General features: G+C 34.9%; 1 protein-coding gene across 3 annotated transcripts in view; it reads left to right on the forward strand.

Moving 5' to 3' along the window:
• The window catches only part of LOC129953694 (dedicator of cytokinesis protein 1), a 91068-nt gene that overhangs the window by 58949 nt on the left and 17907 nt on the right, over positions 1-14212 (forward strand). For all 3 annotated transcript variants that reach the window (XM_056067034.1, XM_056067032.1, XM_056067033.1), the window contains exons 11-13: positions 31-248; positions 317-446; positions 525-699. In XM_056067034.1, the coding sequence (XP_055923009.1) occupies positions 31-248; positions 317-446; positions 525-699 (523 nt within the window). The remainder of the gene's footprint in view (positions 1-30; positions 249-316; positions 447-524; positions 700-14212) is intronic.

Here is a 14212-nt window from a genome sequence, read left to right on the forward strand (position 1 = left end):
TGAACTATATTATTTATTTATTAATTCTAGTAAATTAATTGACATATTACAAAATCATATACGTGAAGCTATCAATGCGGGCGCCATAAATAACTACGAAGCCGATGAGGAAAAAGCCGAAGTCAGACGATTGTATAAAACTACAAAATTCTTACATTACGTAATGAAATTCATTATTCGATCGAGAATACTCTTTGCCGCGTTGAATGATAATTCTAATGTTGAAGACTTTGAAAATAAACTTGAAGGTATGTTTAAACTTCCACACAATCCCCAAAAATTCACTTGATTCATTTGTTATATTTATTTTATTTAGAACTTCTGAATATGTTCATCGAGATGATTGATTGTCCCACGGATCTTTTAAAATCTGAAGGTGCACTTTTAAAGAATCTTCATGTGATTGCAACAGATCTTCTTCAAGTTTATGACAAAGTCGAATTGAGGTAAATTATTGTTGTTTTTGGTTTTATCTTTTAATATTTATATGTGTTATTTCTTTTAAATTGTTTTTTAAAATAAAGTAATAGCATAGTTAAGATAATGATGAAGTTCCCACCAGGTCGTTTGACCCAATCGAAGATGGTGTGCATCAAGGACTTTGTCGATTCGAAATTATTTCACTATCCCGAATGCAGAGCCATACTCTTGCCGGTCTTTTGTAAGCACATTAAAGATCGCCTTGAAAGTGGAGAGGAGGTAAGTGGTTTTTTTGTATTATGAGTTATTTTTCCTAATAATAACACAATCAATGACACAATATAACATAGGTCAAGGTCAAGTTTTGGGAATCAAAAATGAATGCATTCACAATAATTAAATAACGATCATAATGGTGATCATATTTCATTTTGTAAATAATAATAATTTTTATTTTTCAATCAAGCATAAATGACACAAAACACACACGAACTACTTATACATACTTATTTCTTCGAACTTTAAGAATGTAATTTCCTTAATTACTTCTCTATTTGGCAGTTTAGGTGAACTATCTTCAATTCTTTCAGATTCATCATAATCAATTCTTCTTACAGTAGGTTATATCAATAAAGATTTTCTCAGCTGTAACCTATTTAAACATTCAACTATTTCTTTTCATTAGACTTTTTTAGAGTAGAACTTTCATGTTCAATTTTTCATTGAAAAACTTTTCATAGTATTCTCACAGTGATACATTCATCTGATGCGAGAGCACTAAAGCTTTAGAGAAAGTCTTCATTAAAAGCAGTTGGCGTCTGAACATATTTCAAGGAAGAAGCATCGTCGCCTAGTGGCTAAAATACTAAACTTATTCAAAATTAAAAGCTAATGTTTGAGAAATCCAAGAAAGTGTAATATTCCTTTATAGGTCAGCTTCACCATTCCAATGGAGTAATATCATAAAAACAAGAGTAGTAAATGAGTGGTTTCAAATAAGCTCTTGAGTCAATGAACCATTCATGTCTATTCTTATAATTTAAACTCGCCATTGAAATGAAAAAAGAATTTGCTTTTCGTGACTTTCTTTTTTTGTTTTACTTTCGGACAATTTTGAGCGTAATTTTCTTTAAAATCAGTGGATCAGCGTTTATTATTCTTCTGAAATGGTTATCTTCTTGAATTTTTAGCAAATAAAACGATTGGATCACCACCCAATCACATCTTTTAAATAGAAGTAGAAGTTTTTTTTATTGAATCTCCATCAATTTGGATTCCAGAACTTTCCAAGCGCATGATAATTGGCTACATTTTATCACCTAGCCCACTTAAAACAATGATCCTATCCATTCCTTTGATACGATAATTCCAACTGAATTCAACTTGTCTGCTGTAGTAATGACTTTATTCGCATACGAATCTTCAGAATCACAAGATTTCAACTACGTATTCAATAACATTTTTAACAAACTCATTCTTCCTATAAGAGCTTCTATAAAGTAGCTTCTAACCGATCCTACACCTCTTTTGCATTTGTTGCTGTCTTTGGCAAAAGCAGCTTCTAACCTTCATTTGTTTCGGTCTTTGGTTAGGTTAGGTTAAAGTGGCTGTCCGTGATGGAATAGGATAGACTTAGGCCAGTTTAATGGCCCATTGTGATACCACATGAATCTTAAAGCTTCCTCCTAAGCTCAATGAAACCAATTTGAGCCAATTACGAAATGTGAGAGGCTGATTATGTTAATATGATTTAGATTGTTTTGATCGATATATAAGAATTCTTCTATGTCATACTTGGGTTTTTGAGCTAGAGCATGACATGTGAAGAAAGTGAAGAACTGTTTAATCCTCTTCCTCGTCCATACAAATTTTGCAAAAGTAATTTGAGATTACTTTTGCCAAACGTGGTAGAATGGGTTATACTGTACCGTTCCTGGCGAGTTCATCTACCTTATAATTACCTTGAATGTCTATGGCCCGTCACCCAGCAAGATGAATATTAAACTGTTGTGCAATCTTCCAGGAATGCCCTATACTCTTATAAAGATATGGGAGGTGGAAATTTCTGTCGAATTGCAGTTGGGGGATGTTGTGCTTTAGAATAGATTCTAAATACCTAAAAAATACGGAGTGGCCAATGTTGTTGTTAGCCCACTGCGACGAAGCTTTGAGGCGAATAGCAGAGCAGAGGGGTCGTGCGAAGCGAACCGCTTATACATAGGCAAGCTGAACGTTGGACTTTTTTAATTTGTCGCGATTTATAGCGGTCTTGACATGAACAAAATTTATTGGCTTGATTAATACAATTATTTTCGTTTTCATAATTTTCTTAACATCTTTTTCTGTTCCCACATCGCTTTCCCAAAGATCTTCAAGCTCCAAAAAATTCTGAATTGTGAACCTTCAATCTTTGAAATTTTCACGGCCTTTTAATTTTTAATTGCTGGAATCGACAGACGACACAAACAAATTACTTTCTTTTCTTCAATATAATATTTTAACTTGCTTTTTTCGAGTATTTTTGCAACACATTTTGAGAAGATATTTATAGTGAGGACAATGATCATAGCCTTCCTCCATAAGATTTCGCCTTAATTTGCACAATTTATCATTCTTTTCTCTTGCTTTTAATGATGTATTATTCTATATCTACATTTATAGCCATTTCAACCTGATTTTTTAAAACACTTCGTTTTTCTGATTCTGATTCCTGACAATATTACTCGCACACAGGAATGGTTGAGAGTTGTAAGTCACTAGGTCCTAGTTCTAAATGAAATGTTGCGCCTTGAACGCTTCAAAATTCTAAGAACTTAGTTTTTCTCTCTATAACAGTTAATTTTGTAACTTTTTTAATGCTAATTTGTTGCTAAACAAATAACTTAGTAGATCATATGGGTAATTTTGTATTCCAACTTTAAGTTTCAAACGCTTTTATAATTGACATTGGTTCTGTCGTGCTATGTATTCAAAACTACTGGAAAAGATAACAATTTAAATTCAATTTTGCATAATTCAAGGTGATGTAAGAAAATTTCTTACAAACCAATTTGTTTGAATTTTGTAATGGTTTTTTCTAAGCAATATTTTAAAATCAATTCGAGCTACAAAAATGAAGCTTGAGCAACAAATTTCAAAAGCTACAATTTTTGGCAAAGTTAATTATTTTTGTAAACTAACAAGAAGTGCAATTTTAAAGCTTAAGGCTACAATACAAAATAACCCACTAGAGCTTCTACATTGCTGAGGCAAATTTGGATGCTGATAAAACTCAATTTATTTTTAGTGTTACAGATTTTTTCCAATACAATTTTCCGTTTCCGTAACAACAAGAAAGTAACAATTTTTGAGATAAACATTTTTTAGTTCTGCAATAAAGCGCTCGCCAAGTAAGGGAAGTATTCCTTAACCGAATTTTGTTGCTTTTGCAAGAATTAGAGAAGTGTTCTTTAACCGAATTTGGTAGGTACAATTTTCTTTTTGAATTGAAACCTTTTTTCTTATTCAATATAAGTTTCATTCAAAAAAAATTTAAACCACTTATACTTTAGGTACTTTAACCTCGCGTTCGGTAGGTCCAGCATTAATGAGCGTTTCATCGTGTTTACGATTTTATATGCCAAAAAGCGCGACCCTATCATTAGTAAAACGAAATTTAGCTTATAAATTCTGGCCATTTAACATAGTTAATTTATGAAGCTATTTCTTAAAGAAGAGATTAATGTGGCCTATTTGGATGATCTTGATGACTTCTCTGACTTTTAATTGAATTATATAAGTGATACATAAGTCCGGATTCAAGATTTCTGGAACCATATAAAAAATTTCAATTTTTAACTATTAAAACAAAACGACTATCAATCAAGTGTCAATAGCTCGACCCAATGGATAAATACAAATAGATCTACTTTTGCTTTGGCCTGGCTATTTCGTAATTTTCAAAACGATAATCGGTGTTTTTTTTCTTCACGTAACTTTGTCACTATCGTCTCGTCTATCGTTTTTAGTTTAAGATAACTTAAATGTCAAAATGAACTTAACGAAAGATAATGCTTGTTCGATAACTTGAGAATGTAATTAAACTTGGTTTTTGTCTATGGAAGGTTGTGAAAATTTGCAACAAATTGCTTTTTAGCAAACTTACCAACTATTTTGTGGTGTTTATTGTTAATGTTACTGTTTTTATTTTTTGCCGCCGACGATGTAACTCAATTTCAACATCAATTAATTATGTCTGGTATTATTGAAATTATAAAAGCCTCTTTTAAAAAACTTTGAACAAAACTATAATGGTTTATTTTATTTTACAAGTGAGAAAGAAAAAACAAAAATGCTTACAAAAGCTTTTATGAATTTTTAAGCATTAGCTTAGCCGATAGCTCGACTGGTAACTTTAATATTTAAGTATACAATTAAACAAGTAAATATGTATGTATGTATAATGGTATAAAATTAAAAGAAAAAAAAGGATTGATTTGATTGTATAAATATTTGCATTGTATGATTTATTCTTTGATTTCATTCTGTAGTGGTACCTAGCTCTGAAAAATTTGACAAGGTTCGTCCAATATGATCCTTTTAAAATTTCAATCATTTCCTGTATAGGGATGGTTTACCAAAGCATATTCTTCTTTGCTGGTTAAAAATAGTACACACACTGATGAAAAGAAAGCAATCTTCTTTAGCTTTCAAGTAACATAAATTGCAAAATTGGTCAAAGTTTGCGTTGTGTGATTTTCCATTTAAATGTAGAAGTTCGCATCTTGATTTAAAAATTAGGGAAATATCTTTATAGGAGAAAGAATCTTGAAGGTAGTTCTTGTCACACAATTTATAATTAGGCTAGCTATAGAGTTATCTGCTCTCCGATTGATGGGCATTTTTAATCATCTGATTTCGGTTAGATTCTTCAAGTCTTTGGATGAGTTCGTAGAACTTCGTTTGTATCTGAACAACATTGTTGAGTTTGATTTGCACAACTTCTCCAAATAAAGCAGCAATGTTTTTTTTTCATGTCCTCATCCAACAGTCCTTATTCCGAATTTCGTAGAGCATCATTATCTTACATAACAGAGTTTCGCGTAGACCAAGCACTTTAATTAAATAATCAGCCTGTAACTTTGGATTTAAAGTAAGATGTTTTGGATGGTCTTTTTTCGAATAAATTGAATATTTTGGTGCGGTTTAGGGAATATTTATTTTTTTTTTAAGGAATTTCTTTGAAACTATTCAATTTGTTTATATTCTTGCATATTTATGCCGCATAACAAAGCGAAGATTTCACGACTGCATTGAAAATATTATATTTTGAATTATGTGAATGTTAGAGAAAATATTCTTCCAACTAACATTAAGGAAGCTTTGTGATGTGTTTCTATAATCCAGGGTTGGATTAAATAAAACCGTAGTTGTTGTTTGGCTATTATCACAAATGGCCTAAGAATAGATATATAATATAATATATGATATAAAAATTATTCGTTTGAATTTTATGTAAGATCACCAATAAAATGAAAAGTAAACCGTAACTATAAAAGACATTCAAATTGAATTTTTATTAAGAATATTTGATTTAAATTGAAATTTCTATTTGAGCATTCTTCCCTCCGCTTGACCTGTGTTATATTTGGAATTAAATTGACAAAAAATATATTATTGTATTGAAGCGACTTTTCATTTGCATTTGTTGTAATAATAAACAAAAATTAATTTAACTTACATTCACGGTTGTTTAGCATGTTGTGTGTTTTAATTGTTGTTTTCTTGTTTAACTTAAAGTTGTTAAACAAGAACTTTAATGTTAATAGAAATATGTGTTATTTTTGATATTTGTTTTAGTTTTAACAAAATGTTAATTGTCTTGAAAAAAATTAAAAAAAAAAAAACAAACGTCCTTGTTGTGTAGACTGCATGTAGTTAATTTGACTGCCATTATATAAAATAATTCACAAGAATGCCAATTGGATTTTAATCGTACGTCGCACATAAAAATTAAAATTTATATAAAACTAAGGCACCCGTCTTGGTAAGAGAAAATAAAAAAAGAATTACTTTTTTTTCTGTAAAAATAAAATAATTCGTTTCATCGAAGTATGTTTCTCCATTAAGACAGTTCGAGGTTTGATATATTTACAAAATTTAGTACAAATGGGATAAAATATTGTAAAAAAAAGATTTAATAACTTGCGTACATAGGTAACAAAGGATAATCACTACAACTTCATATTCTCATATCTCTCACTCCTTGTCTATTGAAAACATTTACAAAGTAAAAGCTCATTTTCATTCATGCTTTAATTTGGGTTTTTCGCTTTTGCATTCTAAAGGTTTCTGTTGGGGGCTTTTTAGACATTGCTTTGTATGTGTAGAATAAAGTAAGCTTAAGTCACATTTAAAATTATAGTATATTCATCTTTTCACACTTTTCTATTTAGTAAATGTTTTATTAATTTTTCAAAAAAATCATTTCAAATGGGAAGTTTTTCTAAAATGTTTTTCCTCTAGTTTTCTAATCGTTTCACTTGCATGTGCTGAATTTCATCCGATTTTATTAAGGTCTAGGCAACTGTCAGAACTGCACTGGCTATTCTTTTAGTTTTCCTTTATTGAAATTTAACTTAAGTACATTCTGTCGAGTAAGAGCGTGGTCGACTTTACCGGCAGTTAATGAAAGTTTTCGCTCTAATTCCTTCGCGAGCTGATATAATGAAGCTTTGTCCTTGATGCATTGTCAACAAAGGCTCAGTTGTCGTTGATCTTTTGAAAGAGAATCACGTTAAACGCCATGAGAGCTAGGTACGTCGCGCTAAGAGGCTATGTTCCTTTGCATTCACCCGAAAGGTCCCAAAATGTCGCAATCAGCTGCTGCTAAATATATGAGAAAGTCGAAGGCATTTGTACAGAAGTGGATTCAGCGATATAAAGCGGCTAAAAATGTCGATGATTTACCAGAACGGAGTTTGGTAGGAAAAGTGAACAAAAAAGATGAAAAAAAGAATAGTGAATCTGTTTTCGCGGAATCCTGCTTTAACACAGCGGCAAGGACAAGCTAAATTAATGGCAAAAGGTTTAGATATATCCTAAGAAACTGTCCGAACCCTTCTTCATACACATGATCTGAAATGGCGCAATACAATGAAGAAGGCTCTGTTGACTGAAAAACATGAGACAAAGCGACTTGGTTGAGCACATGAGAATATTAATAGAGATTTTGAAAATGTCATTTTTACTGATGAATGTTCTTTATGGGCACGTTCTGTCCTCACACGAGCCTGGTCAACTTCCACCAATAGGCTTGTTCAGCGGACCGTAAAACATGGAATAAAGGTGCATCTTTGGGGCTGCTTCTCAAAGCAAGGACTCGGCACTTTGAACCTCTTTACTGGGGATGCCAGGCAATTATCAAAGCCGGTGGTGACTGAACACATTATTGACCAAATTGCACCATTGTTTTTAATGTGTACAATGTATATACAAATATGAAAGTTTCATAAAATATTTTTTTTTTATAAATTAACACGGCCACGCTCCTACTTGACAGAATGTAAATGCCTCACTTTTTAAAATTTTACAAACAAAAACATTTGTTTAAAAAAAAAAAATAACAGTCAATTTATTTACAATTAATATAGAAGCTGATTTGACTTCTTATGCTTAAGATATTTGGATAGATTAGTATATGTGATATCTAGTTAACCAGGGGCGGATCAGTATGCAGATTTTCACTAAGACGTAACACTAGTGGAAGTCTGTTATTGAAAAGTTCAAATTGGATCCTTTAATTATCCGATTTTGTGATTTACTTGTTTTGAACAGTGGAATGCTGGGTGAATTCAGGGTGGACTTTAGCAACATTCGTGGTTTAAGAAAGAACTGCTATGCCACATATGTCCACACTGTTTTGGCAGCTCAAATAGGTGAAAATTCTGATCATTCGGAATTCAATCTAAATGGGTATAAGTTAGCACCTTTATTTTAATCCTCATCAGGGATTAGCCGCGTCTATAAGAAATGATGTTGCATACCAACTTATGGTATGTGCTCTGACACAAACTTTAACTTTATGTGGTTAAAAGTCACGGTAAATAAGAACATCATCTACGCATGTTTTTTATATCGAAATCCAAATCTGGACAATTATTCAACTTTCAAGGAATTTGATGCTACGAGTATGTCTGACTCCATTCAAAGAATTGTTGCCCATTATCCTCACACTGAAATCGTCATTGCGGGCGATTTCAATGTACACAATTCTTCTTGGCTTCGTTATTGTGGCCCGTCAACATCCGAAGGAAGGTATGTTGAGATCTTTGCTGAATTAAATCTATTAACAAAGCTTGTCAATGAGCCTACTCGAATCCCTGACGTTTCAGGTCAATCCGCCAACACCCTAGACTTGTTTCTTACTTCTGATCCTAATAAATACACAATCAGTGTATTACCGCCTCTAGGCACATCAGACCATTGTATCGTATCTGCAATATTCTCATGTCTAATAAACCCAGTTAAAGAAAAAAAACTCCTATGAAAACCGTATGGCAATATGAGAAACCCAACTAGGACGGTATCAATGAATTGTTCAAGAACTTTAACTGGTCTTCCTCGATTTCGGGGGAGATATGGTTGCGAATTTAATTCTTTGTGGAATGAGAAATTTTATCCCGAATAGGGTGAAAGCTACCAAACCCAAAGAGAACTCATGGTTTGATTTGAGCTGTAAAGAGGTTATGTTAGTTTCCGTCGTTATAATTCCAACCTGACCGGAATAAGTTCAAACAAGCTAGAAAGACCCGTAATGGTCATTTTCGACGAACCAAATTTGTGCATGATTGCAAAAGGCAAAAAATACTAAAATGTCCCAAAGGTAGTAAAAATGTCTGGTTATTTGTAAAAAAACGAACGAAACAACACGTCATCCTCGGTTCCAACGCTCGTCCACAGTGACACTCCCTATGTAAGCTCGATTGATAAAGCCCATTTGCTTTCAGCACAGTTTGCTATTAATTGACGCTACAGGAAAGTGTCATGAGTCCTGCTGTTGAGAGCGTAAATGATTCTATGGGACGAATTGCAAGAGTGCTGAGAGACCTTGACATACACAAATCCGCTGGCCCGGATAGTATTCCCCCTATTGTTCTGAAGAGGTGTTCTTCAACGCTGGCAAAACCACTGCGTAAGCTTTTCCATCTTTCCTACTCTACAGGTCTTTTTCCGAGCGGATGGAAAACAGCATTTGTACAGCCTATCCCTAAAAAAGCCGAATCATCCTCCCCCTCGAACTATCGTCCAATAGCACTCACGTCCCTTCTTTCCAAGGTCATGGAAACACTGATAAATTATCAGCTCGACAAATATCTCGAAGAACGGAAGCTTCTTAATGGCCGGCAGTATGGCTTTTGTTGCAATAGGTTCCCTGGTGATCTCATGGTTTATCTCACCGAACAGTGGAACAAATCTTTACATCGTTTAAGAGAAAGTAAGATTATTGCACTTGATATTTCAAAAGCATTTGATATAGTTTGGCACCAATCTCTTTTATCGAAAATGCGTGCTTCTGGTATTGACGAATCCCTTCTTCGTTGGATTAAAAATTACCTTTCTAACCGTTCAATACAAGTTGTATTAGATGGTTTCAAGTCTGAAATTCATAAAATAAATGCTGCTGTTCCCCCAGGGCTCCGTTTTGTCTCCGACTCTCTTGCTCATATTTATAAACGTTCTCTTGTCTATCACTTCTAATCCATTAAACCTATGCGCCGACGACAGTACCCTCAGCATTTCATATTCGTTTCTAGATTCACATCCTTGTCCTTCGGATGTAGACAAAGCAGCGTATGAAGAGCTCAGCGGCACCGTATGAAGAGCTCATTAAATTCTGATCTTGACAGCATTTTCCAATGGGGAGTCAGAAATTAATGCTTCGAAAAATCAATGCTGTCTCCTGTCGTTAAAGCGAAACACATCCCCCATGCCACTATCTATGAGTGGCACTTGCATTCAGAAAACTAATCAACTGTCAGTACTCGGTATGTGTATCACAGATCACCTTTTATGGAATGATCATAGATTTAATATTGTCAAAAATGCTGCTAGGTGCTTAGGATTTTTCCGACGGTGCAAGAAATTTTTCACCTCTTCTGATCTGGCTGTAATTTACAAAGCCTTAATCCGTCCAAAGCTTGAATATAATTCTCATATATGGGCAGGTGCCCCTAAAACAAGTTTAAATGGAAAAAATACAACAAAGGGCTTTAAAAATGATAAGCGATTAAACTATAATCGAAACATTTACATCGCTGTTTTATTGATATTTTTACAAACAATGCTCTGTTGAATTAGCTGGTTGCATTACACGTCTTTTACGATTCAGCCGTATAGTACTCGCACTTCCAGGAATGCTCGTCAGTTTACCCTTGAGCTCAATTTCGGGCGTAATGTTAAGTATAGAAATTCTTTCTTAAACCGCACATGCAGAATGTGGAATGCTTTGGCCAACTCTGTTTTTCCCTCTCATTTTTATGTTTAGAACTTTAGGACTATTGTGCGCCGGTATCACCTCTTAAATCCTTCCCTACTTTCCTAACGCTCGCACTGTGTTTAAATATAAACATATAAAGGGTACTACTAACCCCCTTAATGCCTAAAAGTAATTAAAAAAAAAATTGCTATTTGTAACCCCTTCAACATTTTTTTACAAAAGTAGTACATTTTCTATGACAGAACCTTTAAGCCATCCTTAGCGTCTGAATTTCTTGTTTTGATACAAATTTGAATTCTATCTGGATTAAAAATTGCACAAAAATCTTGGTTTAGAAATAACCCCTTATTTGATGTCGTCGAGAGCTCTTAGCAATTGAGTGTCTTCAGTCTCTTTTTAGCCAAAAAGTTTTTATGAAACAGTCTTTTTAAAATGGAGTTATATTTTTCAATTGCTCTTTTGTTTTCCAATTTAGCAGGCAGTAGTTTTTTTATTTCTGGAAAAATGGGCCTAGGTTAGGTTAAGTTAAAGTGGCTGTCCGTGATGGAATCGGACACAATTAGACCAGTTTAATGGCCCATTGTGAGACCACAAGAATCTTGAGGCTTCCTCCTAAGCTCAATGAAACCAGTTTGAATCCCTCTGGAAACGTGAGGCTGATTATGCTAATATGATTTAGATCGTTATAGAAGAATTCTCCTAGGTGATTCTTGCGTTTTCGAGCCAGAGCAGGGCATGTACAGAGAAGAACTGTTTCCTCCTCTTCTTCGTCCATATAACTTCTAAAAGTCATTTGAATATACGCCTAGCCGCGTGGCGTGCTTTCCTATTAGACAGTGTCCGGTTATGACACCTATTATCGAGCTTATATGCGATCTGCTTAGAGAAAGCAAGCACCTTGAACGTTTTAAATCCAGTGTTGACCAGATGTTTTTTGTGACTTGACACGTGGTGATGTTCAACCAAATGTTTGCCTTCTTCATAGCGTCTTGCATTAGTAACAGTTTACAAATAGCGATTGGTATGCCAATGTATGCTAAACGTGTTAGGATGGGCTGTACTGTACCGTTCCTGGCGAGTTCATCTGCCTTACAGTTAACTGGAATGTCTTTATGGCCCGGCACCCAGCAAAGGTGAATATTAAACTGTTGTGCAAACTCCATTAGAGATGATCGACAGTTATGGACGGTTATAATAGTTTGTAGATACGTATATTAGATGTTGATATCACGTTTTCTTCAAGCCAAGACAAGACTTTTTTTATCACCAAAAGTTCCGCCTAGAACACACTACAATGATTGGGAAGGCGGAATGAGAGACTTAATTTCAGTCGTTCAGAGTACACACCTCCACCAATATCTTCTTTTGTTTTTGACCCATCTGTGTAAAATGGATTGACTCATCCTCCAAGAATGTCCCATCCTCCCAAAAAGATCTGGGAGGTATAGAAATCTAGTTTCTGTCGAATTACAGTTGGGGAATGGTGCAGTCTGTGTCCTTTAGAATTGATTCTAAATATTTTAGAATTACGGAGTTTCTAATGTTTTTGTTAGTCCACTGCAACGAAGCTTTGAGGCGAATAGCAGAGCTTGCAGCTATTTGTTTGATAGAGCAAGGTGTCCAGTGCCGCAGACGGGGTCGTATCTCCTCGAAAATAAGACCAGATCGGTTTTGTGTGGGTTAACACCCAGTCCACACCGATCAGCCCTAAGTATTAGACTGTCCCAGGCATTTTGTAAGAGTTCTTTTAGGATGTTAAGATGCTTTCCTGAAACTGCTATAGCAACGTCGTCCGCATAGGCTATCACTCTAAAAACCCTCCGCATCCAGACTAGTTAGGATTTCATTCACCACTAGGTTCCAGAGGAAAGGGGATAGAATACCCCTTTGCGGTGTCCCTCTACTAACGAATCGTCTGCCAGAAGAGTTGCCCAGTTTTGAGTTAATTATTCTGCTAGTAAGCATTAAATGAATTAACTCCCGAAGCGAACTCTCTACATTTAGAGATGTCAGTGCAGATGTGATTGCAGATTTGTCCACGTTGTTAAAGGCACCTTCGATGTCAAGGAAAGTAACCATAGTGAACTCTTTATGATGGAGGGAATATTCGATGGTGCGTACTAAAGTGTGTAACGCTGTTTCCACCGATTTACCCTTACAGTAGGCATGTTGAGACGAAGACAGAAGTCTTGTATCGATACGTGCCCTTAAATGGATATCAATCAATCTTTCCAAGGTCTTAAGAAGGAATGATTATAGACTTATAGGTCGTAGATCTTTAGGATTGGCTTGCGAGCATTTACCTGCTTTAGGTGTAAAAACAACTTTAACTTCTCTCCATGCCGAGGGAACATGGACCAGGTAAAGACAGCTGGTAAAAATTGCCCCAATGATTGATGCAATTATGTCAGAAGTCTTTTGTAGCTCGGTTGGTATTATTCCATCTGGTCCTGCAGATTTAAATGGTTTGAAGCTGTTGAGAGCCCATTGTAGCTTGTCCCTTGTGGATATGTTGTATTTCAACTTGAACGTATATAATTGTTGCAAGTTTCGGTAAGAGAACTCCCAGGAAAGTGAGTGTCCAGGAGCCGTCTGCATTTTTCAAGCAGCTTGGCATCGCTGAATTAGTTAAAAGAATTGTCCGTAGCCTAGGGGCTTCAGAAGTTTCTTCTGTCGTGCCACAGAAGGATCGCCAAGAAAATCGCTTAGATTTCCTTAGTGCCTTCTTGTTAATTCTTAGGGATTCTTTTTAAGAGTCCCAGTGAGAGGCTAGTCTTGCGGCTTTGGCTCGGTTGAAGAGTTTATGCATTCTTTCCTGAGCGAGTCAAGCTCTGAGGCCCACTTTTGTGGTTTCCTCTTATGAGTATAAGTGGACAAGCAATTTCTAGCGATCTGTTCATAGCTGAGGTGAGGTCATTGACTTTGTTGTCAAGTTCATTAGCATTAGAGGAAGGACCAGGATAGTCTAGGTTTTAGTAAACTTTGTAATGAGTTCCTGTATGAAGCCCAATCAATTTTCCGATAGTTTCGAAAAGTCAATGGACTCGGGTTAACATCCACATTTATATTGAACTGGATATATCTATGATCAGATAACGAGTGTTCTTTGGATACTTTCCAGTCCAAGATCATATGGTGTATACTATCTGAGACAAGAGTTATGTCTAAGACTTCTTGTCAAGTTTTAGTAATGAAGGTTGGTTCATTTCCAACATTACTTACAAAAAGGTTAGTACCAAGAATATAATCAAAAAGAGACTCACCTCTGTCGTTTATATTCGTACTTCCCCATACCGTGTGATGAGCGTTAACATC

Source organism: Eupeodes corollae, chromosome 1, assembly GCF_945859685.1.
Source record: "Eupeodes corollae chromosome 1, idEupCoro1.1, whole genome shotgun sequence".
Lineage (NCBI taxonomy): Eukaryota > Metazoa > Arthropoda > Insecta > Diptera > Syrphidae > Eupeodes > Eupeodes corollae.